At 38.5% G+C, this 26,103-nt stretch overlaps 4 protein-coding genes across 6 annotated transcripts in view; 2 read left to right on the top strand and 2 right to left on the bottom strand.

Annotated features, from left to right (window-relative positions):
• The window catches only part of LOC114353904 (rotatin), a 43,121-nt gene extending 33,278 nt beyond the window's left edge, over positions 1–9,843 (bottom strand). The window contains exons 1-16 of the mRNA XM_028306053.1: positions 9,718–9,843; positions 9,428–9,615; positions 9,040–9,239; positions 8,684–8,794; positions 8,379–8,577; positions 8,117–8,254; positions 7,767–7,991; positions 7,377–7,546; positions 6,448–6,655; positions 5,634–6,098; positions 4,634–4,778; positions 4,151–4,300; positions 2,410–2,534; positions 1,948–2,165; positions 726–862; positions 308–520 (exon numbers count right to left, since the gene is read on the bottom strand). Coding sequence (XP_028161854.1) covers positions 308–520; positions 726–862; positions 1,948–2,165; positions 2,410–2,534; positions 4,151–4,300; positions 4,634–4,778; positions 5,634–6,098; positions 6,448–6,655; positions 7,377–7,546; positions 7,767–7,991; positions 8,117–8,254; positions 8,379–8,577; positions 8,684–8,794; positions 9,040–9,239; positions 9,428–9,615; positions 9,718–9,760 — 2,935 coding nt within the window. The 5' untranslated portion in view covers positions 9,761–9,843. The remainder of the gene's footprint in view (positions 1–307; positions 521–725; positions 863–1,947; positions 2,166–2,409; positions 2,535–4,150; positions 4,301–4,633; positions 4,779–5,633; positions 6,099–6,447; positions 6,656–7,376; positions 7,547–7,766; positions 7,992–8,116; positions 8,255–8,378; positions 8,578–8,683; positions 8,795–9,039; positions 9,240–9,427; positions 9,616–9,717) is intronic.
• Positions 9,844–10,150: 307 nt separating this feature from the next.
• On the top strand, positions 10,151–14,383 carry LOC114353919 (tetratricopeptide repeat protein 37). Its single transcript, XM_028306096.1, has 2 exons — positions 10,151–10,333; positions 10,413–14,383. Exon 2 carries the CDS (start codon positions 10,413–10,415, stop codon positions 14,220–14,222), a length of 3,810 nt encoding a protein of 1,269 aa, XP_028161897.1. The 5' UTR covers positions 10,151–10,333; the 3' UTR covers positions 14,223–14,383.
• Positions 14,373–16,208, bottom strand: LOC114353920 (tRNA (guanine-N(7)-)-methyltransferase). The gene is made up of 6 exons (XM_028306097.1): positions 15,978–16,208; positions 15,443–15,558; positions 14,999–15,183; positions 14,797–14,910; positions 14,612–14,713; positions 14,373–14,517 (listed from the first exon to the last, which is right to left on the bottom strand). The coding sequence occupies exons 1-6, from the start codon at positions 16,049–16,051 to the stop codon at positions 14,395–14,397; spliced, it is 714 nt and encodes a 237-aa protein (XP_028161898.1). The 5' UTR covers positions 16,052–16,208; the 3' UTR covers positions 14,373–14,394.
• Positions 16,209–16,703: 495 nt separating this feature from the next.
• Arms (Ankyrin repeat-rich membrane spanning) overlaps positions 16,704–26,103 on the top strand; it is a 68,101-nt gene continuing 58,701 nt past the window's right edge. Inside the window, exons 1-2 of one of the 3 annotated variants that reach the window (XM_028306114.1) lie at positions 16,704–16,881; positions 18,064–18,377. In XM_028306114.1, coding sequence (XP_028161915.1) covers positions 18,075–18,377 — 303 coding nt within the window. In that variant the 5' untranslated portion in view covers positions 16,704–16,881; positions 18,064–18,074. Of the gene's footprint in view, positions 16,882–17,912; positions 18,378–26,103 lie in introns of those variants that run through there. The other 2 variants (XM_028306118.1, XM_028306113.1) reach the window with 2 other exon arrangements.

The following is a 26,103-nucleotide window of genomic DNA, read 5'->3' as shown; positions in this document are numbered from 1 at the left end:
ATTTTATCGATTTTGCCCATACATTTTGACGTCGATAAAAGTTATCACGGCGCGCATCTTAGGCCTACAGGGGGGCGCTCTAACGCGATTTTCGTGGTTGTACTAAGTCGATAATTTTCACACAATACGCGCGTTTGCAGAAAACCTTGCTAATAATCTTATTAGGTAAGTATTTCTAACGTACATTTTTGACATTCTTTTGTGAATAAATGGTTTCATCAAATCTAAAATACGTAAATCTAGATTTATCTCGCTTTTAGAAGAAAACAATGTACTCTTGAAACTTTTAACCATTCAGTCCACTCACCCACAGCCGAATGCCCAGCATTAGGACTGGTCGCCCAATAACTTGTGGCTGTAAAGGGCAGCGCGCACCGCTGCGTGACGCACTCGGGCAGCGCGGGCACGCGGCGCCTGTTCTCGTCCAGTTCTTGCAGGGCGAAGCCCGACCACACTGTCAGCGCTAGTACTTGAGCTGACATCAACACGGCCGAGTCGTTGGCGGGGAACACTAGGATCACTGGTGAAATATAACAGTAATGTAAAATAATTTTTCATATTATGTCACATTGAAAAAAGAAAAAAAAACCCGATCGACCTAATTTAAAGCGACTCTCCTTCGCACCCACCCGCAAACCTCTCCGCGTTCGCCCCGTCCTTACCAGAGCGTCAATGTGACGTCACTGATGCCAGGTACGCAGTTAAAAAAGTTAAAACTTTCTCACCTCGGATCAGTAGAGTTGGTAAATCAGTAATCTTAGCCAAGCTGTGCCGGCTGGCAAAGCAAACGCTGTTCAAAATGGACACGCAGCTTATGGCACACTCCGGGAATGCCAAATAATCGTCGACCATGAGTGACATCCTGAAAAGAAATAAACAAGCGTGTATACATCCACCATCAGCAGTGATCGGTTTTTTCCAGAAGTCCCAGTAGCAAATGAACCAGGCAGTGCTAGTTCAGATTTCGATTGATTTTGCACCTTAAGACAATAAGATTAAAAATATAAGGAGGACCATAATATGTATAACACTGGCATATAAGGGAAGAGGTTGGGCCATGTCATGCATGAGGCTGTAAGAATACTTTTTGCTTGTATAATTCACAGCTATGATAACGTTTTTGGCAGCAGACAAGCAAGTGTGAACACGTCAACTAAGTCTCCGATCACGGACTATGTGCCGTGCTGGTCTAACACTGTCCACATTACCTCAGGATGGCCACCACGAGCCTCAGGCCGTCGGCCTGCAGGAAGGCCTCATGTAACTCCTGCTGTCTCATCATCACGGACAGCTGCTGCAGGGTGCTCCGGCGCAGCGAGGGCTCCAGCGTCGGCCGGACTAGGCCTCCGCCCCGTACTCTAAGCCTTGCTGGTGTCACACTGTCCACATTACCTCAGGATGGCCACCACGAGCCTCAGGCCGTCGGCCTGCAGGAAGGCCTCATGTAACTCCTGCTGTCTCATCATCACGGACAGCTGCTGCAGGGTGCTCCGGCGCAGCGAGGGCTCCAGCGTCGGCCGGACTAGGCCTCCGCTCCCGTACTCTAAGCCTTGCTGGTGTCACACTGTCCACATTACCTCAGGATGGCCACCACGAGCCTCAGGCCGTCGGCCTGCAGGAAGGCCTCATGTAACTCCTGCTGTCTCATCATCACGGACAGCTGCTGCAGGGTGCTCCGGCGCAGCGAGGGCTCCAGCGTCGGCCGGACTAGGCCTCCGCTCCCGTACTCTAAGCCTTGCTGGTGTCACACTGTCCACATTACCTCAGGATGGCCACCACGAGCCTCAGGCCGTCGGCCTGCAGGAAGGCCTCATGTAACTCCTGCTGTCTCATCATCACGGACAGCTGCTGCAGGGTGCTCCGGCGCAGCGAGGGCTCCAGCGTCGGCCGGACTAGGCCTCCGCTCCCGTACTCTAAGCCTTGCTGGTGTCACACTGTCCACATTACCTCAGGATGGCCACCACGAGCCTCAGGCCGTCGGCCTGCAGGAAGGCCTCATGTAACTCCTGCTGTCTCATCATCACGGACAGCTGCTGCAGGGTGCTCCGGCGCAGCGAGGGCTCCAGCGTCGGCCGGACTAGGCCTCCGCTCACGTACTCTGTGCCGTGCTGGTCTAATACTATATCTTGCTTTAGAACGTCTAGAATCTGCATTAGGCCTGTAGTCTGAAAAAAATATAAAAAATAAAGCTTAGTAGTTCTTTGAAAGCTGTCACATGGAATGGAAGTTAAATAAATAAAGTTCGTTTGTTCGTTTTAGCAGAATGACGTCCACTGCTGGACAAAAGCCTCCCCCAAGGATTTCCATAACAGCCGGTCCTTCGCTTCCCGCGTCCAGGTTCTTCCCGAGACCTACGCCGATTGTCGGTCTACCTAGTGGGAAATAAATAAAGTAAATTCATCAAATTACCTGTGGATTTTTAGATGGCGAACTATTCTGGTCGACGTTGAAATCCTGCGGTTGGACGCGTCTCAAAGCGTTCATCAGAACATCAGCCCGCAAAGCTTCTTTCGGAGGCAAATATCTCTCGTCATCTGGAAATATCTTCAAAGTTAAGTTTCTTTATTGCCAGCCACCACCATCACGGATTTTAAATGTGTTTTTAATCAGGACAGGCTCTTTTTTTTCCACTGAGCGCTCTAGTAACGTGTCTAAGGCCCCGCAATGGATGTGGGCCTCGGTCAGACGCATTCCATTATAGTAGTAGTAGGTAGTGGAGCAATGTGGGAAGGGTGACGTACGTAACGTGTTAACAACCCAACTGTTACAGCATAGATATCAGAAAAATATCTGAAGTCACGCAGCCATGCACTCCGTGACGTCACTCTCCAGACTCGCATACGCTCCGTCTAGCAGACTCTAGTACTGACTCACCCAGTAGCAGGCAAAGCGCGTGCGCCGCGTCGAGCTGCACGGCCACGCAGCGTGTAAACAAAAGTCGCACCAGCCCCGCCGCCGCCTCCACAGCAGAAACGTCCACGCACTCCATGACGTCACTCATCAGAGACTTGCACACGCTCTGCCTAAAAACCTCCAGCTCTAACTCGACTCACCCAATAACAGGCAAAGCGCGTGCGCCGCGTCGAGCTGCACGGCCACGCAGCGTATGAATAGCAGCCGCGCCAGCCCTGCCGCTGCCTCCACAGCAGAAACGCCCATGCACTCAACGATATCCATCTCCAGTTACCTGCATATGCTCTGCCTAGCAACCTTCAGCTGACTCACCCAGTAACAGGCAAAGCGCGTGCGAAGCGTCGAGCTGCACGACCACGCAGCGCACGAACAGTAGCCGCGCCAATCCCGCCGCCGTCTCCACGGCAGAAACGCCCATGCACTAAATGACGTCACTCTCCAGACTCGCATACGCTCTGCCTAGCAGCCTCCAGCATGGACTCACCCAGTAGAAGGCAAAGCGCGTGCGCCGCATCTCGATGCCGCGCCAGCCCCGCGGCCGCCTCACAACAGAAACGCCCATGCACTCTGCGATGTCCATCTCCAGAGACCTGCATACGCTCTGTCTCTTTCTTCTTCTTAGTCGGGAACTCTTGTCAGAGAGGTCGTGGTTGCGCTGACGAGGTACACGGTAAGGTGTTCGATGTCATCTCCGAGCTCTGTCTAGCAGCCTCCAGCTCTGACTCACCCAGTAGCTGGCAGAGCGCGTGCGCCGCGTCGAGCTGCACGGCTACGCAGCGTATGAATAGCAGCCGCGCCAGCCCTGCCGCTGCCTCCACGGCAGAAACACCCAAGCACTCCATGACGTCACTCTCCAGACTCGCATACGCTCTGTCTAGTATACTCTAGTACTGACTCACCCAATAACAGGCAAAGCGCGTGCGCCGCGTCGAGCTGTACGGCCACGCAGCGTACGAACAGCAGCCGCGCCAATCCCGCCGCTGCCTCCACAGCAGAAACGCCCATGCACTCAGCGATATCCATCTCCAGTTACCTGCATATGCTCTGCCTAGCAACCTTCAGCTGACTCAACCAGTAGCAGTCAAAGCGCGTGCGAAGCGTCGAGCTGCACGACCACGCAGCGCACGAACAGTAGCCGCGCCAGCCGCGCCGCTGCCTCCGCGTGCACTAAATGACGTCACTCTTCAGAGACTTGCACACGCTCTACCTAAAAACCTGCAGCTCTGACTCGACTCACCCAGTAGCAGGCAAAGCGCGTGCGCCGCGTCGAGCTGTACGGCCACGCAGCGTATGAACAGTAGTCGCGCCAACCCCGCCGCTGCCTCCACAGCAGAGACGCCCATGCACTCAGCGATGTCCATCTCCAGAGATTTGCATATCGCTTTTCCTGGAATTTAGAATTTTTAATTTTCGAGTGAAGCACTTAACAACTATCCGGCTCGAAGGACCAGAAAAAGTGTGTGGCTGGAAAAGGTAAGCAGAGTCTGAGTTATACGGAAGCAATAAACGGTGGATTGATATAGTAGATCTTTCTTACACCATGCTACCACAAGCGACTGGGGTACGATTATATTCTGATAATTTGGCAGCATATTTTCTTATATGAGCTTTAATAAGACCTTTCTGCACTTCCCACGTTAACTTGTGTCTCCCTCTGTCACCTCTTAGTATATATTGTGGGAGTAGTTCTCTTCTGCTTGGCCATGACCATAAGACTCACCCAGCTGCGTGTCGTGCTCGGCGCGCGCGTGCAGCAGCGGCAGCACCGGCAGCAGGCTGGCCAGCAGCCGCCACCAGCACGCCTCGCTCAGCACCAGCCGCCCGCGGAGAAGGTACAGCATTATCTCGCTCGCACTTATTTCCACCTTTAATAAATATGTTTTCACATTTTTACATTTTTTTTTATGCATAACAAGGCAGATATTTGACCACAATTGCACCTGATGTTAAGTGGGATGCAGTCTAGGATGGTATTATATCTGCCCTAATTTACATTTAATCATAATCATAATATCTTTATTGCTTCATGTGGTACAAACAAGGTATTAAAAATAAAACAGTCCCAGAACATGAGCCCTGTGAGGGCATTGCTACATTATACATAATATTAATTAAGCTTAATCTTTAATCTATATAAATAAAAATGAATTGCTGTTCGTCAGTCTGATTAAAACTCGAGAACGGTTGGGCCGATTGAGCTGATTTTGGTTTTAAAATGTTTGTCGTAGTCCAGGGTAGGTCTAAACGGTGAGCAAATAAGGAAAAATTGCGATGGCTTATTTATTGCCTTTAAGGCGGAACAGAGTTCGCCGGGTCAGCTAGTAACTAATAAGAATTCAAAGCCCCACGAGTTCCTTAGTCTGCGGGCACGAAACTAACGACGGCCGAACGATGGGCGGGGCGGTGGCGATGAGGTAGTATTGCGATCACCTCGCGCCAAGCCGCCCCGCTCTCGCAATCGCTCGGCCCGTCGCTAGTTTCGTGCCCGCAGACTTAATTTATTTATTTTATTATTAGGAAAACAAACAGCATTCTATAACACACTTAATATCTCTGTTTTGCTCAAGGTCAGCTGGTAGAGAATGACTTATGGCATTAAGCTCGCCTTTTTGTACGGAACATTGTTATGTGTGTGCAATAATGTCTTTAAATAAATAAATAAATAGAGTTACCAATTAAACTAAAGAATTAAAAGGAGCTAGAACTAATCACGTGCTCACCGATTTTGTCTTTGACGAGAGCCCATGACAGCATATTTCAGTCAAGATCCCGACATCACATAGCAGCGTAAGACATTTCTCATTTTCCGACTGGTTGGCGTCGTCTCCGACCAGTACAAACCGCACCATGTCCACCATATAGGAGAAGAACTTAGCTTGCACCCATTCAACATTGTGAGCCATCAGGCTGAGAGCGATACTTCGCGCGATGGACCAATCACTGTCGTCTAAATTCCAGTCTTTAGTCCTTTTTAGCAGTATATCAGCTACATCACTGAGATATGCTTCACTCATATGCAGCTCCAATGCAGGTAGGGATTTCTTAATCACCGTAAAAACGGTTTTAGAGTCACGACAAGAGTTTTTGTTCTTCATAAAGCATACAGCGTCATCCATGCTAGCAGTTAGCTTCGTTAGTTCTCTGTATTTGCTTTTGTATTCGTGGTCAACTGAAGTTTTGGCAGTCTGAAATTGAAGTTAAGACTCTTTGAACGAGAAGAATTTAAATCATTTTAAAATGAAAGTGGAAAAATCTTATTATTTTTATAGTAAAATCGATACTTGAGCAAGAATCGTCAAGATTGCTGAGGGTGATATAGTGCTTTGTGGTGTTTCTTTAACTTATGTTTAGGAGTAGGCTGCTAGGCTGCATGCTAAATAATTACTTGAGCACTACATACCACAACTCTTGCACCACGTAACTTTGACCGTAACTATAACGTTAACCAATGCTTTTTGTATGGAGTTTGAGAGATTTTTGACGTTTGTCAAAGTTAAAGTAAGATGGTGCAACCCAGCCTAAATGAAGACAAACCTGCAAAGCCAAGGCAATCTTGTCGCTCATCTCAGGATACAGTATAGGCAGCGCCGGGTCCAGCTGTGCTGACTGTAGGGCGGTCACCAGTGCCGTCGGCGGTAGCGCTGACTGCCGCGCCCAAGACAGCAGAGATACAGCGCAGTTAACGAGGCGCAACCACACTGCGCGCCGGTGAAACTGCTCGGGGTCGTCTAGAAATGACTGCCTGGAAAGAATAAGTGTGAAGGTATCATCCGATTCAACATTCAAGCATGTGTTGCAGTTCTAAAACATGCTATTGATAACAATAGTGTTATCAATAATAGCATATAATACTGGAATAGTCCAGTGAGGATGTAGCGCGCATACGAGGTGTATTCCGTTAGGTTGGCTAAACGCCCGCGGGTCGCTCTTATTATGTTGCCTGCACCGACACGGCCACGGCCAATAGGAGCGCTTCCCGCCTACGCGTCGGCATCGGACCACGCTCTGCGCGCCCCCTCTCGCGACGCTCCCATTGTTAGATTTGTTAGAGACAGTAAGCCGTACGAAAAAATTGTAATGGTGCGTCCACACTGGGCGCACGGGCTGTGTGGGCGCACGGGCTCGCGCGGCACGCTGGTCATCTTGCTCACCCTGCTCTTGAGTGAGCAGGATGTCGAACATGCCGCGCGAGCCCGTGCGCCCAGTGTGGACGCACCATAACAAATTACGCCTTACCGCCACTCACTATCGATCGAAACTCATGTATTGAATGTCTTATCATTGGGTAAATATCAGGTAGCCAATAAAATAGGTCAATGGGAACTTGGGCGAGGGTTCAGAATAAGATAAACTCATGATTTAACCCTTCAAGCTCTCTCGATTCGCGATACAATAGATAATAAATTGTTACGCGGTCTTATGTGACCGTTTGAGGTTTGGTGGGTTAATAAATATACACTTACTTGTATTTCATTATAAGATCTCCTAACAATCGCATTACCATACAGCTCTTGTGTGCTATGTCTCTGTGGGTCTTCGTTGAGTGGTCCACACACCAAAAAGATTCACTAACACAATCTAGCAGTAAATCTATTAATGATTCTGCTAAGTCTAAGCAGGTATTTAGTTCTTTCTGGAAATAATAAAATACTTTATTTAATTTTTTACCAAAATATTTCATTAATCATTTAGAGCCTTTGCACACCATGTTTTTAAACGCGCCGACGCTTTTTTCCTACAAACGGCTATAGGTATAGTCTGCCTTCGCGTGTCCGCGCTGTCAGCGCGTTAAGAAAACGTGATGTGTATAGATCCTTAAGGTGCTTAAATGTTGGGAATACTTAGATACTTACCAAATTCAATATTTCAGATCTATGACTCACATCTGTTGAGGCTACATTGCGAGCCATGGTCGACATTACACCGTGGAGGGTATCGAGCACATAGATTGCAGCTGGTAACTGTCGTAGTGCTGTTAAGCCATCGTCCTGATGCACTACATTTATATCAACACTACTTGTCATCCTTTCCAGTTCATTATTCAAATGATCTTCCACTTCTCTATGATCTTCTGGAAGCTATGAAGTAAAGTATGTCATTATTCTGTATTTACAATTACTAATAGGAAATTATGATTTTGTGAAAAAAATTAAGAGAACAAAAGAAGAAAAATCCTTGTACACTAATTTTTAAAGTAACAAACCTTGTTAGTGTCATGGATCAAATCTTTAGACGTAAGCTCCAGAAGTCTTCTGCGCAGAGCCCTTGTAACAAACAGAAGTACTTGCAATGCCTCACCTGGACGGTTGCCATGATCTCCTTGGGCTATTGAGAGGAGATTCTGGAATATCACATTTTAAAATTAAGTATTAAGTCCAGTAGGAGTAGACTTTTTAGTGAAATCGATACTTGAGCAAGAATCAGCAAGATACTTAGAATATACAAACATACTTATAAGAACTTACTTTTATTATTGCAGGCCTATTCAAAAAGATCTCAACAGGAAAATCTTGCAGGAACACATCACGGATAAACCGACAACATCTACGCACTGACTTGAGTAGTTTCAATGCATCCTCAATCAAAAGCATTGTTTTTGTATCTGAAGCACTCAGTTCCACCCATGGGAAGAGCAGAACTTTTATGCATTCAGTTGTTTCATATCTGCAACAAACAAATACATTATTTTTGAAACTATTTCTCAATTATCATGAAATCAAAAAGTAAACAACAATTTTAGAAAAATATAACAATAGATAATATCACTTACACATAATTTTCAGTCCTTATTTCAATTTCTTCATTAGAAACAGAGGTTTCTTTAGATGTTGGAAAGTTAGGATCTATGTTGTAGTAGTTACTGTTTTGCCCACTTTCAGAACTGTAAAGCAAGGAAAAATTAAAAAATCTGACACAAAAAACATGCATGAAATATTTATTGACAGTGAAGTTGTAAATGATTTTTACTATAGTTATAGTTGCATTAAGTATTTACATATGTACTTTTTATAATTTTTATCTCTCTGTTAGAAACTATAGAAAAGATTTTACTATTATAATCTCTTGCTGTAAAAGAGTAAATAGAGTTGAATATTCATACTTTTAATTAAAAATCCAGTAACATACCTGTTTGTAGAAGGCAAATCAAGCCTTGGAATGGCGACATTGTCAGCAGACTCAACTGTGCTCAAAAATTTCAAAGTTTCAATCAAGTCTTCAAACGTCTCTAATGCCTTGGGATCTGTTATTTTATGTTTCACCTTATCCAAACGAATTAGCAAATTTCTGATGCCAATTTCTTTAGCTATGTAAGTGCCTCCTTTAGTCTGAAACATTGTCCATGATTGATTCAAAATTTTATTTTTAAAATATTAATGCTAGCTAGATTACTTTGTTTATTTATCATATTAAATTTTATTAATCTAGCTTCTCAGAGCAATATGATTCTAAAGTACTAAATAAATAATGAACTACCAATTATTGGTAGTTCATTTAATGACTGTGATAATCTTACCTTGATAGTTTGGATAAATAAATTTAGTGCCTCTCTTTGTAAAGACGGTTGTGAGCTATGAAACCAGTCCACCAGAGCTTCGATGAGATCTCTGGTGCTAGACAGTTCATCCTCCAATTCCCAGCCTAGAGTCAACTTTGTAAGTAGCAGTTTAAGAGAACGTTCACGAATTTCTGTAATGGGGTGCCCTGAAAGAATTTATTTATTGTTGTAACAATATTTGAGTAAAATTTTATTGTGATTAAGTTAGGGTCACGGAAAACTCGTTGTACAAAGCATGTGTGACTTACTTAGCTTGTTAATATAGTTAGAAAGGACTTGTGCTGACGACATGTCCACTTTATCAGTAAAATAAACTAGGAAAAGTAATTTTAACTAAAATAAACGGAATTTCCAATCTCCTCCGTCCGATTGTTGTTTACATTTTTAAACTTTGACATCTTTTTTTTTTAAACATGTTGCGTTGAGCAAAGATAATATCAAACCAGAGATGATATAATTTTACGTAAATATTTGTTTTCCCGATAAAACGCATGAATGAAAGTGGGAACTGAACTTTTTATTATCCTCTGCCCTCTGATAACGAGGAAAGCTCTTAGCTACTTCGCCTACTTCTTCTTCACTTCACTAACGAACGTGTGCAGCTTTGACCAAGATAAAGCTCTATCTATGCCTGATTATATCAACGGCCTAAATGCCTGATTATGACAGTTGGTTGCTGTTCTTCTGTCACCAAACTGTCAAACTCAAAGAAAATCTCGCGAATTTGGTGTTGGTGGAGGAAGGCGAAAAAGCTGTAATTTACTACATAACTACTGTAATTTGATTCCTTAGACTAGGTTAAACTTATGTAGATTCCAAGAGACACAAATATCATTCTCCAAAAAGTAAATAGGCTATCGAAAGGTTGGTACAAAATTATCATTTTGAAGCACATTCTCACATTCCGGTTTAATAAGTACTAAAAAATATCTTACTCTTCCAGATGGCTGATATTAAAACGCTTCTAAAAGAAGCAAGGAAATTTATTGACGAAAAAAAGTTTTCAGAGGCTCAAGAATGCTGCAAAAATATTTTACGAAAAGACAAACAGAATTATTTCGGTCTAGTTCTACTAGGAAAATCATTGGAAGATTCCGATCAAGCTCCTTTGGCATATCAAAAAGCTATTGCAAGCAAGGCTGACCACCCTTTGGCCTGGCAGGGGTTAGCAAATTACTATGAGAGGAAAGAGGAACAGTCATTCAAGTTAAAACTATTCCCAATTTATAAGGAAATGTTAAAGCTAAATCTAGAAGAGGAGAAGTCACTTGAAATTGTTACAAAACTTGGCCAATTAGGTATTGCATTGAAAAATAATGAGTCTATAAGTATTCTTTTGCATTTTATGAGGGAACATCAGAACGAAAATTTGACTACTGCTGCAGAACAACAAATATGTGAACTCTTAAAAGCCAATATTATGTGTAAAAAAGAAGATATTGATGAAATAATTAAAATTTTGCATCATATCTACAAGAAAAATCCAAGTGAATCTATTGAAATTTTCCTGGCCAAAGTAATAATGCAAAAAAATGATTTTGTATCAGCAGTGAAAGAAGTCATAGAATTGGATTTCTTTTCATGTAATGTTTCATTACGAGAATGGCTTTGTCAGTATCTATGTAAGAAGTACACAGAAGACAGATCTTTTGGTAATTTTCAGATTGATAAACATATAAATGACATAACTATGGGAATACAAAATTCCAAATATCCTGGATTATTGAATAGTATCATTTTGTTTGATAGAGGAATGTACTTGGATGCATATAAGCAGTGTGTGCCACTAGTAAACTACCAACAAGGTGATGAGACTGAAGCTAATTTAATAATCAACTGCACAATTGCATTAAAGAAGTGGACCATTACTCAAAAGCTTGCAACAAACTTCCTAACCAAGGTAAAACCTGGTTCAAAGTTTTCTATTGACCTTAAAAAGTTTTTATTCACATCTCTCATGAAACAACATAAATGGAAGCAAGCTTTCAGTGTTAGCAAAGAAATTCCACTAGAGTATTTGAATGTTCCTGAATTGGCTACTCTTGCTGAGTGTTTTATAGAAAACAATGAAAATGCTGAACCTATACTTGAAAAATTAAAAACTACAGAACATTACTGTCAGCTTCAAGCTCTATCATTACTGAAGCAAGGGAAATACAAAGAAACAATAACATTGCTAGAAAATGCAAGCCATAATGCTTTACATCAATTTTATTTAGGGAAAGCCTATTGGGAGCTGGAGCAGTATGATAAATGTCTTATGCATCTTCTGAAAGCTGCAAAACTTGATTCAGAACATGCAGAAACATTCTTTTATCTTGGACATTTTTATTTCAAAAGAGATGATCTTGAAAAAGCAAAAAAATGTTATGAAAAAGCTTACAATTTGAACAATAATGACAGCAACATTGTGAAGAAACTTAGCGAGCTGTATACAAAGTTGAATTTGAATGATTTGGACTTTGAATTACTCTCATCTGCTGAGAAAACTATTCAGACCAGTGAATCATGGTTACATTTTAGATTAGGTCTTCGTTACCTAAACAGAAGGGATTGGGAGAATGCTATAATCAATTTCAGATATGTTATTAAGGATAATCAAAATGATGTAACAGCTTTTGAATGCTTAGCAGATGCCTATTATTCCCGTGGATCCTTTACTTCAGCCTTGAGAGCATATAACAAGGTTATGACAATGAATCCAAATAAAAGTGTCCACTGCCTTACAAGAATTGGTTATATTTACTCATTATTGACTCAATATGATGATGCTATAATTGCATTCAAGAAAGTATTGACTATTGATGCAAATTCTATTCTTGCTCTGAAAGGAATAACTGAAACACTAATAAATTTAGCCAAAAAGAAGGTATCAGCCAATCTGTATGGCAGTGCAAGAGATTATGCACAATGTGCTATAGATTACATTATGAAAGCTATAGCCATACAAAAACAATTTCTATGTTTTTGGAAATTACTTGGAGATACTTTAATATTTATCACAAAATTACCAGATACATATAAATATGTTTTTATCAAGGACTCATTCTTTGATATGAATGACGAGAAATTGGTAAAAAAAGAAAAGGATGAAATTTTCCTTCAGGCTATTGTTTGTTATTCCTTTATCGCAAAACAAAATGGTCTATTGGCTTCTTATGACTTGGCATCAGCTTATCTGGCATTTTATCAAGATAGCAAAAAAGTGGCAAATTGTCACATTGCATTCAATCTGGCTATATCTTGTGTGAAAGAAAAACCAACTCAATGGCGTAATTGGAATTTACTTGGCAAAATATGCCTTTTCATTAAAAAATATGAAACTGCACAACATTGTTTTATCAAGGCTTTGATTGTAACAAGGAAATGGTCTGTGGCTAAAATATGGTGTAATCTAGGCACTTTATATCTGAAATTGAATCTTTACAAGATAGCCAACTATTGCTTCTGGCGTGGACAATCAACTCTCCCATCTTACCCACAAAGTTGGATTGGACAGGCCTTAATTGCTGAAACTATTCGTGAAGAGGAAGCCATGGACCTGTTCAGACATGCATGCAGGCTTGGATATCACCCAGAAAGTGCTCTAGGATATGCAGACTGGGTGTGTCGAACACTGAAGAATAATAGATTTGAAGAAGACCCAGAATTCAGATATGCCATAGAAGGCCTTTATGCTACAACCTATGCAATAGATCTAGTTGAATGGTTCAGTAACTTCGAACCTAACAATGCTTGTGCTTGTAATATTCTTGGAATTCTGCAAGAAAGAAATGGATTGCTAAAACCTGCACTGAAATCTTATGAAAAGGCATTGCAATATGCAGAAGATGACAAAAAGAATATTGTTCTTTTAAATATTGCTAGACTTTTATTGAGACTTGAAAATTATGAAGAATCTATAAAAATCTACAAAGCTATAACTGAAGCCAGTTTAAATTCGACCTGTGGTCTTGCACTTGCACTTTTCAAGAAAGGTTTATATGAAGAATCTTACTCAGTTTATGATACTGCCCTCCATTGGCTGAGTAATGATGATGATGAAAAAGCTGATCTTCTAGTTGCCATGGCTGGGATTATGTATATGTATCAAGGTCCAGATGATGCTAAAACAATATTGTTTCATAGTATTCAAATATCTCAAAAAAACCCTACAGCATACAGTTTATTTGGAATTTGTACAATTGGATTGTTACACTCAGAACAGAGTTTAACTAAACTTGCATTGAGTGAATTGCAAAAATATGAAAAGGATAGTAAGTTTGGATATGACATTGGATTTTTGAAATCGTATCCTCTGATTTGTGAGGGAAATGTGGAGCAGGCTATAAAATTGCTTAGTGATTCTCTTCATGATCATCCCTACAATGCCCTCCTGTGGTTTTGTATGGCAGAATACTGTCTGCAAACGACAAAGGCAAAAATTGGAAGCCGTTGTGCTCAAAAAGCTTTGTGTTCAATACAATACAATAATAACTATGATTCTGCAAAAATACTAGCTACAGCCAGCATTGCTGAGCATATTGCTGGAAATAAGTCCAAAGCATTGACTCTGGCAAAGGGTGGCTTACATAAGTATCCCCATCATTCTGAAATTTGGGCTGCACTTCTCTTTTCACTCTTGTCACATAAAAATTGGCTGGATAGAAAAGACTGGATGGTGGGTGCAGCTGTTCACATGAGACGACACCTTGATATCTCACGCCCATTGAGCAGATGGGTAAGTCTTGTTGAAAAAAAGCTAAGTAGATAAATAAGGTTTAATAGATGTTTGTGACGTTTTCACAACATTATTATTAATAGTTATTGATAAGCACTTATATTATCATGAATTTGATAACTTGTGAATTCTTGTGTAATAATAACTTTGTATCTTTTAATTATAAAATAAATTAAATGAATGTTGTATTAAAATGTCTATTTATTTACTTATTACTATTATCTGCAATCCTTTTAAACACAGCAAGATGTTTTTCGCCATTATTCCTAGTCACTTTCTGTCCTTCTTCTGTACTTTCATATAGCTTCTCTACTATTGGGTCTGATTTCTGAAAGAGACATTACACATATTAGCCTCACTAAATTAAAAATATATACCTATAACCATTATATTATACATATTACAAAATCTCAAATGCTCACCAATTCTTCTTCAGATATTTTAACAAATAAAGGGTGTTCTTCAAAATGCAATACCATCCAATCATGTAAATCTTTAACATCAGTAATAGTGTACACTATTCCCTAAAAGTAAAAAAATTCTATCAATACATTATCTCTCACTGGTTGTACCTTATCAAATGATAGAACAAATATAGGCTACATACTTCCTCAGCCAGGACATATGCATATTCAGAGAGCAGCCATTTGTTGATAATTCTCCATTTGTGTTTGGACTTCTTAAAATGTGGGTCTGGATACAAGAAGAACATCTTTTTGAGCTGAAAATATACCAGGATGTTTATGTTAAAAAGTTTCCAAATTACAAACAGACCACTTATGTTTAGATATCAAATGTTAACAACATACTTGTCCTTTCCGAAAAAAATTTGGCAAGTACTTCATGGCATTTGTTCTCAGTACAGCAATGTTTTGATAACTGTTAGCATCTTGGATTCTTAATGCTTTTATGCGATCATTGACATAATCTGATACTTTCACTCGAATCTCCAGCCCCAACATAATGTTTTCAGGAAACATTGCAGACAGTGTAACTGGAAAAATCACATTACCATTGTCATTAATGCCAAAAAATAATCATTGTAAGGAGTAATTCTGATTAACAATTATTCAAGTATATATCTACATAATTAGTAGGTACCTACATCCATGAAAATACAAGGAAATAACAAAAAATAATTTAATTTAATCAATTCGAGTAAAAAAGTAACATTTATTTGGTAGGTTACTAAGTGAATAACAAATTCCAAGTAATGAAGGAAACAAAAGAATTAAAGAAAAAGAGATTAGTACCTAGAAGCCCTCCATATCCACAACCAACATCTAAAAATTCCACTTGTTTTTCTTTGGGTTGATCTTTTAAAATTGGATATAAAGTAGACCAGTCATATTCATCAGGGTGGGCTGGACTGAAATAAAGATTTTTTAAAATAAAATAATGTAACTAGGTATTTATGTGGCACTGATAACAAGGCACTTTAACCAAATAAGATTACAGCTGGTGTAACAGGCCTAATCATTTCATTGAAGTACTCTATCAATTTATGATTTCTGTATCAACATGATAGTCCTAAACTGAGTATTTGCTGAGGGAGTATCAAATAATCTCCTAGTCCAAAAACAATGAACATCCATTTCAAATGAAATAGAAAATATACGTAATTTCAGTGATCACTTGTAATATTATGGTAGCAATCACAGCACAAAGAGCTCGGCGAGGTAAAAGGTTGAATAAGTGTATTTAGAAAATGTCACGATATATTAGAAAATACGCATAGAAACAATTTTACACTAAGATGTTTTTATTTTACAGCATCTTGTAACTTACTAGTCAAAACAATGATCAGCGATGGGGTTAGAATGAGCACGCTGACGGTAAAATTTCTTCTGAGGCAATGCCATATTTTCTTTAAGTATAATTTTATTTTTGTTAAGTGTATTTAGATTAATTCATTCAATTAATAAGCCATTTAAAAAGAAAATAGGAAAAGTAAACGAATAACTACAACAACCCGGTGCGGCCGATTACGCGTCTGACATATTTCAATTTGACAATTTTGACATTGACAAACATATGAATGTTCCGAAATGCACTGTGATCAAAACTAAGGTGTGTTTAAAGCACTGCCTGCTGTAAAGCTGCAGGATAGACAACAAGTGGCACTTTTTGATCGAATCTGAAATATAGATGACCCACGCTGACTGAACTGTCCCGCCAAACTCAATGACAGGGGGGCGCTACCATCGTTCAACTATATGGTTTCCAACATGGCAAAAATCTGAACCAGCGATCCGGTATTGACGGTGGCGCCCCACTGTCAATGTCATCGACAGGAACTAGGCGGACATTTTAACGGATCAGTCAGCAGCCTCGGTTACGAATAGGAGACGACGCGCGTATAGCTCGCCGCAGTCCGCCGCACCATCATCACCAGAGTATAAGCACAGTGACCGCACGCCATGTATTTCGGAACGACCGTACCCTATGCTTAATCTGTGACGACTTTCTTAAGTTATTACTTTTCTCTATGGTGACGACTGTCACTCTGACAGATGTCAAAATCAACATCAAACAAAAATGTTCAAAAATAAATCGATTGTCGTATCAAAATAATTTACTGCAGGATGGATGACGGTTTTTATTAGGCTAATGCGATTGAGAAGTGTATATTTTGAATAAAACATGTAATTAGTGTCTGCTGCGTGTATCCTTCCCAGTGTTTGTACTTCAGGTATGTGTTATTTCATTACGATCATTTTAATTTCAGTTCTCGTTGCCATTCTTGTTTGTGTACTTATTTTCTATTTATCATGTAATTACGTAAATATTACTACAAAAGCCAATATACATAAATGCCTCGAAACTCTTAACCACTTTTGCAAGGCCTAATCATATTCTTAAAAATGTTCTATTCTATGACAGAGTTATTATGCTGATTTACAATTTGTTTAGTGCAGTTGTTCTCAATAAAAAGCATTCAATATCTTCATCATTTTCATCACAATATTTTACTAAGCCACAATTTCTTTTAGATAAATTTTTACAGCTCATGTTTCAGTCTCAGTCAGTTGTCTTATTGTCTTTAGCCTGTTTCTGGTGTAGAAATGATTTACAATGCAAATTTTCCCTATTTTTTACTTTGCTATCAGTTGTTAATTGAGGTTTACCTGTAGGAACTCAGGATGTAAAGTATCAGAGGAATTAATATCAAATACCTAACTGCTTTTAACTTTGTAGCTGGAACTATTCTTAGTATTTTTAATCTCCATAGCTATGTAATGCATGTACAGATAAGAATTCTTAAAAGTATATTTTTAAACTCCACTGGTCCTAGACCTTGCCGCTATTTTTATTTTCTGTTTTAATATGAAGATAATTTTATTCATGGGCAAAGATTTCATTTGGGTGGCTCAATGACAAACTGATTAGTTATTTATCTTTATCTCTCAAGCAAATGTAGAATGAGGTGGGTGCCATCTTATAACTCAGCAGTTAAGAAATCATAAAATAAAATCACTTTCTTTGAATAAGAACCTTTCTTTTTTCCATACAACCTAAGTGCTAACCTCAGCCAATAGGATTCTGGATTAGGCCTCAAATAATTTTGAGTTAGAATTAAACAAATATTTTTAGCTACCTTGATCTTAAAAAAAGCAATGATGATAAGCTATTTCGGCGTCCGGCGTGCGGATTCCGGCGTTCGGCGGCGGCGTGTTGGTTGTTTTGACGTCTGCGCCCACGTGCCAGCGCCGAGCGCCGGGCCGCAGTCTGCCGCCGGCGCCGCTCGCGCGCGCCGCTCACCGCCCGAGCGTGACCTCCTTTGTGCTTTTATCATTCCGTTTGCGAAATGTTATCAACACTCTTTGTGTTTCCGATCGCCTCTCAATACAGTTTCGCATTGTCTGTTGTGTAGTGTATTACGATATGGAGAAAGAAGATTCACAGTGTAGTTTGAGTCAAAGCGAACGCGGCACGAGGAGTGCGCGAACGCTCATGGACAGCGTGTCGTCTGATGAGGGACCGGAGACGGAGCGGCTCCTGGGCGCGCTTTCGCCGGCGATAGTAAACAAGGCCGCGGAGAGACGGGGATCACTGACAGTCCCTCCCTCTCCCACCGATTCTCGTAAAAAGCGCGACCACTCTCGCCACCACCACTACAGGAGTCAATTGCAACACCTCATCCACTGGAGGGACATATGGGGAGGAGAACCTCATAAAGTGAATGAGGTATCTTATTTTTTCCAAGTATTTAACTGGGTCTGTCTCTGTAAGCATGGTAACTATTGTGTTGTGACTAAACAAGACTCCAAGGATATGGAAACAATGAAAAATATCTAACATGGGCACTCTTTATCATGATCAAAGTGGGTTTTGTTAACTAACTGTAATTTATAACATTTATATGCTTACATAATACTTGCTTGGTGTCTCTTGGGATTTTAACATAATACAGCTCAATCTATTAATTTATTAGAGAATACTGAATCAAAAGCCCTACAGTAGGATCTGAAGCAACCACAGGACGACCGACAAACGCGGTGGCGGGGCCTACAGTTTATGACAATGTACGTGTGGTATCACAAATGAATAATGATTCAGCGGTTTGTACTGAAAACGGACAGATATTTGTCTTGGTGACGACAACTACATTAATTGCCTTGACTCACATTCCCACTTTTTGTACAGTCGCAAACCAGCCCAAGATCTCTATTGTATTTTCCATGACCTACTAGTTGTATAAAATTTCTAATTTACTGCAAAGGATATTCGCTAAAGTTTCCCTATTCGTTATATTTAAAGCCATTAAAACAGGAAAATATGGGACAGATACTACTTTACCGTATACTTTAGTATTACTTTACCGTTTTTGTTTTCCTTAAAGAAGTGTAAATCTGCACAGATTTTCATAAAGTTCTGCATTATGTTAAGTTGTTTTATTACTAAACCCATGTTTTGGCTGCATGAGAAGTTCCGTAGCAAAACAACTGGGTCTGAATGTCAACACGCTTTTGCGTGCCGTATTTCAAACAGATAACTTGCACTTCGCAATACCATATTGACTTATTGCGTGTTCTACTCCACGTGTGTTACTACCGTGGAGATCCGATGACTTTTGAGGTCGTTATACTCCGTGATAACCTTGGTCTATGGTCTGACCTGACTCGTATTTTTTGTGTCAATTACTTCCCATTCGTACAAGCTATGCCCCACCTACTTTGTTTAAGTTATGACTACTACAAGTCGAACTGCATTCTCTCTCATATTTTGACTTCACTACTAAGTTCCTACGAAAGATGCATGGCAACAGCATGACTTACACTAAAAGTGTTTCTTTTTGCCATAGGTTTTTCAGTAGCTATCCTTATTAGTTTTCACATATTTAGTAACTCTATAAATAAATCTTGAGAATAATTTACTTCAAGGTCTTATGAAATATATTTTAAGTACCCATGTAGGTATGGTTGTGTCTGACTAGACTGTCGCTAACAAGTTGAATCCTCTTACACCTACTCGCAGAAAATAATATTGAATTTCTCCAAACAACATCAACGATATAAACTTTCCGTTTCTACGTAAAAACGTTATTTAGAATGAGCCTAACACATAACTAACTACAAATGATATAAAATATGTCTAAATAAGCATGCGAAATGCAAAAATGTAGATACAATTTTACATGTTCCGTATGCAAAGAAAATGATTGTCTCATCTATGTATAATAAAGCAGTTTATTCGAAAGTGACCACGAATTCACACAAAGAGGCCACAGCTGTATGCAATACATGCATAAGATTCTGCTGTCCACAGTCGCACAAACAGTACCAAGAATATGTCGGCATGCGATTTAATTCAGACAATTGAACCCGGACATTACGAGCGGAGATCACGCACGCACTGTTTGCTATCATATTCATATCGCATGGCACTATCTGACTCTAGGGATCATAACAAGACAGAAAATATTCATGATGTTATCAGTATGAAGAAGATAGGCGACTGTGTTTTACGTAGAATGTCTATCAAAATGGTGGGTACCACTATAAGCCTTTTATTCTCCTGCCAGTCATGGTCACGTAGAGCAAACGCTAAGGACTTTGCGTCTTTAGAATCTTCATAAAAAACCGTCATGTCTTCAGAGTTTTAGCTTTAGTTATTGCTTATTGTTTACACAATTCACAATGCCACTAATTGCGATAGCATGTGTGGCAGTCAGTGACGTTAAGTTCGTATAACTCTGAAATATCGCATTCGCATGTTTCGCTCTAATTTTAAAGCAGCCATCAAGAAATGCATTTGATAATATTTTGGCGAGCGCATTTCATTGTACAAATGTTTGTGGAATGAACCGGTGCGGTTCAATAATAATTCTAATTTCACACCGTTTTGCTAACTTGCGGAATGGGTAAAGAACCTTGTACAAAGCATTTCAATTGATGACTTTGTCACCCTGGATTGTTTGCCAATTCAGTTACGCAATGGCACGATCGTTTCAATGATTTGATGTATAATTTGTCAGTCACTCATTCACAGCATGACATGTACTACCTTTGTAATCTGAGTTTAGAGGACTATTAAACTTAATATTTACTTACTACCTATCAGCTAGCTAAGGACTTAATCAGCTACAGAAATATTTAAAAAAAATGGAAAAAGAAAGCCAACTAAAAAAACCTGTACAAATATTACAAGGTACATTTTTATTCTGTAGAAAACTGTAACCCTGCCTCTATGTAGTATTAGCAAAGAATATGGCGTGCACGATGTTGTTACCACAACATGGAAGGTGAACCCTACGAAGTTGCGAGATGACATGACTGATAACCACGGACAGTATTTAGTAAATTGATCCTCAAGTTTAACACACTTGACTTAATTTACTGTATGCTTGGCAACTATCTAGTTTTTTTATCTAGATCACTGACGAGTTAAAAGAGCTCTATGCCGAGAGCGAAAAGATAGAAAGTGGCCTTCCTTTCTGTTATCGATAAATTGGTTTTTCGCATTATTTATTAATTAATCACGGATAAAGAAATGATGAAATTGGGGCTTTCATATCGATCGATCGATATTCCTACGTAAAATATCCTTTGAGAATTGAAATGTGAGCCGCTTTCTCATTTTAACCAGTATTAGTTGAATTTAGTGTTAAAAATACTCTGAATTCGAAAATAGTAAAAATCGAACCAATATTCACGGCAGAAACATGAATATCCTTGCAACAGTAAAGGAGAAAGTATGCAAACACAACTCTACATTAAACATTTATATGAGCAGCATCTTTTAATGACCGCACACAATGTTTGTGCATGTGATGTCTGTCTACAACAGAATAATGACTTCAATTACTTTAGTTTAATACCACCCTAAACGAAGCCAATGGAGACATGAACGGTGTCTTAATAGACGACAATATTCTTATGGCAACGACAGTAACCTCGAAAAGCTTTTAGTCTGAGGATCGTTTGGTATTATATTCCAATTAGACGTTGTTTTGACACTTTCGGAAGATTATAATATTTGGGCTATCGCGAACGTGTCGTCCATGTTAATAGGGCATGAAAATCCAGACATAATGCTAAATTATACTGTTCCTAATGTTAAAACAAACTTGTCGGATAATAACAAACTCTATGGATTCAAGATTGATCCCCGCATAGAAAACACTTATTGTACTCATAATCCATTTTTTTTTTACAATGATACAGAATCCTAGACATAAATATGTATTAATATTATTTAATATTATACAAACATATTGTTTTTCCATTAATATGTAATATTGAGATCATAATAAAGGTATCATAATAGCTCTCCCGATTTCAGTATCTATGCCACCCACTCTAGCGTGCTTGGCAGTCCTCGCTCCATTTCCCTAGCGAATAGGTTCCATCTATTCTTATACGACATGATATTGCTGGAATCCTTAACGAGCATCAAGTTATACATACACATACATGATAAAAGGTATATTATAATGGAGATGTTGCTAAGGAGTCAACTAGAAAAGGTCAGGAATCTCAACTTGGACATAGATAAATAAGGCATTATCTGTGACTTGGATAGACTATCTAGGGAGAAGGAGGAGCACCAACTTAAATAAACCTAATAATATCGCAATGTTTATCTAGAATTTAAACACAACTAATACGCGAGAAAATATTGATGCAAATATCATTTACTTTAGAGAATGGAGTCAGATTATATTTATGATCTTATGCAAATACTTATGTAACACACAGGTGTTTGCATCTTAAATATAGGTTACCTAAGCAACCAATAATAATTATGACAACCTATTGGACCATTATAGAGGAAAATATCAAAACAAACGTACTTGTGCTTTTAAATCTGTAAGTCTGGAACCAGTGCATCGCAAACTCCTGTATTTGTCTTCAGTCCAGCCAGCGTTTCTATGATCTCATAACTGAATTATTATGCAAACAAACTCCTTTCCAAAGAAAAATTCTTCTATACTAGAATGAGCATCTGGCTCTACTTCATCAAATCGTCAAGGCAGAGTTATATATTTTATTGATATCTGTTTCATACGTACATTTATCATTAATATTAAACGTTTTATTGAATTTCAAATACTCGTACCACTTCGCTTTCTTGAATCTAATTTGCACGAACGAATAGTTGTGAAAAGGACCGGCTGTCGTGATTTGTCATTAAAGAATTTCAACTATATTTTCAAAGATCTTAAAATAAATTAAAGAATAATGTACAACATCAAATTCAATCAGTTTATTGATTGCTTTTATGGACTTAATTAAAAGTTCTTTATGTACCAGTGCCGAGAGATGTTGAACTTTTTCGATTTTCTATGTAGAGTGAGTTTACCCTTTAGTGTCCATATTTTTTTCTCTCTGATCGCTTATTTGTAAGTAATGTTCGTGATCTTCGCATGTTTATAAATTGTGTCGTACAGTACTTAATCAAATAGTATTATTCTGTGATCATACTTATATTTGCTCATGCAAATTACTATTTAAACTCATTCGTTAAAAGATAACAGCGCTATGTGGGAATTATTTAGAGGCATTATAATTTCTTATCAATATTTATTTAATGGGCACTGTATCGAAACCTTAAGTTGAAACCTATAGTAGGCGGTTAAAATGTCAAATAGCTTTACCACTTGACTGGTTCTGTAAAAAATAGTAGCGTGCGAATTAAGCGATTATTATAATAGTATAGTTTTCAAAGGGTTAAAATTCTTGACTTGTGAAGAGATCTATGCTTTATGAGTCTAGAAACAAAAGTCATTGTTCTTTTCGGAAAAGTAAGTAGGTCCGTTTTCAGGGTTTGGTTGGCTGGGGCAGACATTGCATACAATGGTTTGAGGCCACCCAAGTAGTGATTCAAGCATCAAGGTCGAGCGGTATCTGGTCTCTATGCGTCATTACCCCCACTATGACATCAGCGGTCTCCCCAAAGGCATTTTACCGACATTCTCTTATAGTCATTTTAATTAAATGTGTGAAGTGTAATCAAACCATGTCTTTGGTCTTTATAATCTAGAATAGACAAGCTGAAAAGTTACAATCAGGCTGAAGCGAAGGTGAAATTTGAAATAGAGGAATAATGTAAAAAAGCCTTCCTTTTCAGCTTTCTTTTCATTTCACCGTATGCATGAAAATTGATATTATACTGTTAAAAATGTATTGTAATCCATGTTTCAAATCCAAGATTTTTGTTTCAGTCGCAATATCGCAAATGTCTTCATCAATATTTCTTGTCGCATTCTAACTCAAAATAATGAAGGACGTAAAAAAATAGATAACAGCTAACACTCCATACAATTACATACTATCATAGTTACCATTCGAAACCGTATGTTTGTCACAACATCCCATTGGTATTTGTAATAAATCGGGATTATAAGGTAGCGGAAATGTGTTCATTCGCTGAAATAAACGAATATTTCGTTTGCCAACGTGGTGACAAGTAATTTATAATGATTAAATGATTATTACAGGAATGAAGCCATTTAACTATTTATTAAGACAAAATTATCATTAATCACAGTAGATGATTGTTATATCAACGTCCATTCAGTATAAGTTATTGGTTTTTCATAATGCTATTTTTATTCGTTATTAGTCTTATTAGCCTTTGTGCTCCATTACCTACTGCGATAAATTAGTCTTGGCTGTTGGTAAGCTTTGTTTGTTATTAAACAGTAATTGCAATTATCATTGGTATGCAACACGAGTGTATACGACCTTACGGCGTGTGCATAGTTCAGTGTAACTCGGGTTATCGCAGTTCTTTGTAGTGTCCTGCTGTAAAATGCTATGTAAATTACAAACGTAACTTAATTTTCTTTTGTAACACGGCGTTAATTTTTAAATTTTAATTTGCATTTTAGCAGAATGAACAAATGTTTCTTTGTTCGCAAGCAAATTAGGAACTTATTATGCGCTAACTCCCCGTATCTTCTTCACACGTGTAGAAATGGTTTGCACAATGTACTACAACTAAGACTTTTATTATGTTTTTCCTTTTGACAGTTATCATTAGTTCGGATTAAAAAAACTTAAGTTATTAATTAAAATTATTTTTTTTAGAGTTTATGTATACTAATAACCATAATAAAGATAGATCTGCCTAGGCATTAGGCAGATCTATCTTTATTATGGTTAGTGCTAAAACATAAATATTCTACTATGTACCAAATATTATGTCCCTGCGCACAAATTTTCCTATTATTCGGGGACCACATGGTAACCAAGTTAAAAAAAGCCAAATAATGTATGTTGAATAAATTAATTAGGTATTTAATCTACAGTGCTCTAGAATTCTAGATTATCTCTCGCAAATAAATTAAATTATTGTTCTTATTCACGTACTAAAAAATAAACTCATACTCAACAATTTTATTACTCACGCAGTATTCGTAATTTTGCCTTTATTTGTTGTTTACTGAAGTGAATCAGACGAAGTATGTTGTCCTCGTTATCTATACCAAACCAGTCAAATGTTAAACAACTTTTAAACTCTTTCTAAGCATGTTAATACTGGATTCAATTCTGCAACAGTATTTTGTATTAAATATCTATTTTGTAACATAAAATTTTCATTCTATTACCATTTCTGATTTGGAAATAGTCCACAACTTTCACTAAATATTATCAATTTATAAATGTGTCTTAAGTAACTTAATTAGATATTTTGAAGCACTCGTAATTTGGTTTTTGTGACGTTACTCAATCGCGGGCATCTTTGTTTCTTTTTCCGTCGCTTTGGGCCATACTGTCACTTACAGATTTTCAGGCACTGAAAATCATTTTCACTTCGCTTACCCTGAAATGATTTTCATAGTGTTCTGTAGTTATCAATAAACAGCACAATGTTTCTTTTGTTGATGGCTTATCTTGGCTAGTTTAAAATCAGAATGCTTATCTGTTCACTATTAGTAAGCAACCGCTATCGATATTTTTGTAGTGATACGATTAGATTGATATTTCATGTTATTGATTTACAGTCTTGGGTAATTTTTCCAAGATACTGAAATGATTAAGTGGGTTTGTTATGTATTTCTAAATAAACAAAATATTTCAGTAAACTTTCACTGTTTCCCAGCAAGTATAAACTTCTTTTCTAACTTTGGCTGCGTTTGTGGAGAAGGAGAAAGGTTCTCCATCTAAACTCCTCCATTCTGGATCGTTAGTGATTACACTACACAGAGTCACAGACCAGTGCAGTGTTGGCGCTAATCAATTAATTTTTTAATCAATTAATTAATTTGATTAATTTTAATCATGATTAAATTAATCCTGATTAAAATAATCATGATTAAAAAAGTAATCATAATCATGATTAATTTGTTAATCATTAATAAATAATCATTAATTTGATTAACTTGATTAACTTCTTAAATGTTCTATCGAAAACAATGTTAAAACATTGAATTCTAATATTAGATGTTTGGTTTTAGGCTACAATT

The sequence above is a fragment of the Ostrinia furnacalis genome, unplaced genomic scaffold (genome assembly GCF_004193835.3).
Source record: "Ostrinia furnacalis isolate ACB-3 unplaced genomic scaffold, ASM419383v2 OfSCF1862, whole genome shotgun sequence".
NCBI classification, from domain to species: Eukaryota; Metazoa; Arthropoda; class Insecta; order Lepidoptera; family Crambidae; genus Ostrinia; species Ostrinia furnacalis.
This window is presented reverse-complemented; position numbering and strand designations above follow the sequence as displayed.

Excerpts from the sequence above, each read along its gene's own strand:
- LOC114353920 (XM_028306097.1), bottom strand. The coding sequence starts at position 16,051 with ATGGCATTGCCTCAGAAGAAATTTTACCGTCAGCGTGCTCATTCTAAC. Across the intron at positions 15,559-15,977 it reads GCTGATCATTGTTTTGACTA|TCCAGCCCACCCTGATGAAT; the intron begins GTAAGTTACAAG and ends TCTTTATTTCAG. Across the intron at positions 14,911-14,998 it reads ATTTTTTTCGGAAAGGACAA|CTCAAAAAGATGTTCTTCTT; the intron begins GTATGTTGTTAA and ends GTATATTTTCAG.
- LOC114353919 (XM_028306096.1), top strand. The coding sequence starts at position 10,413 with ATGGCTGATATTAAAACGCTTCTAAAAGAAGCAAGGAAATTTATTGAC.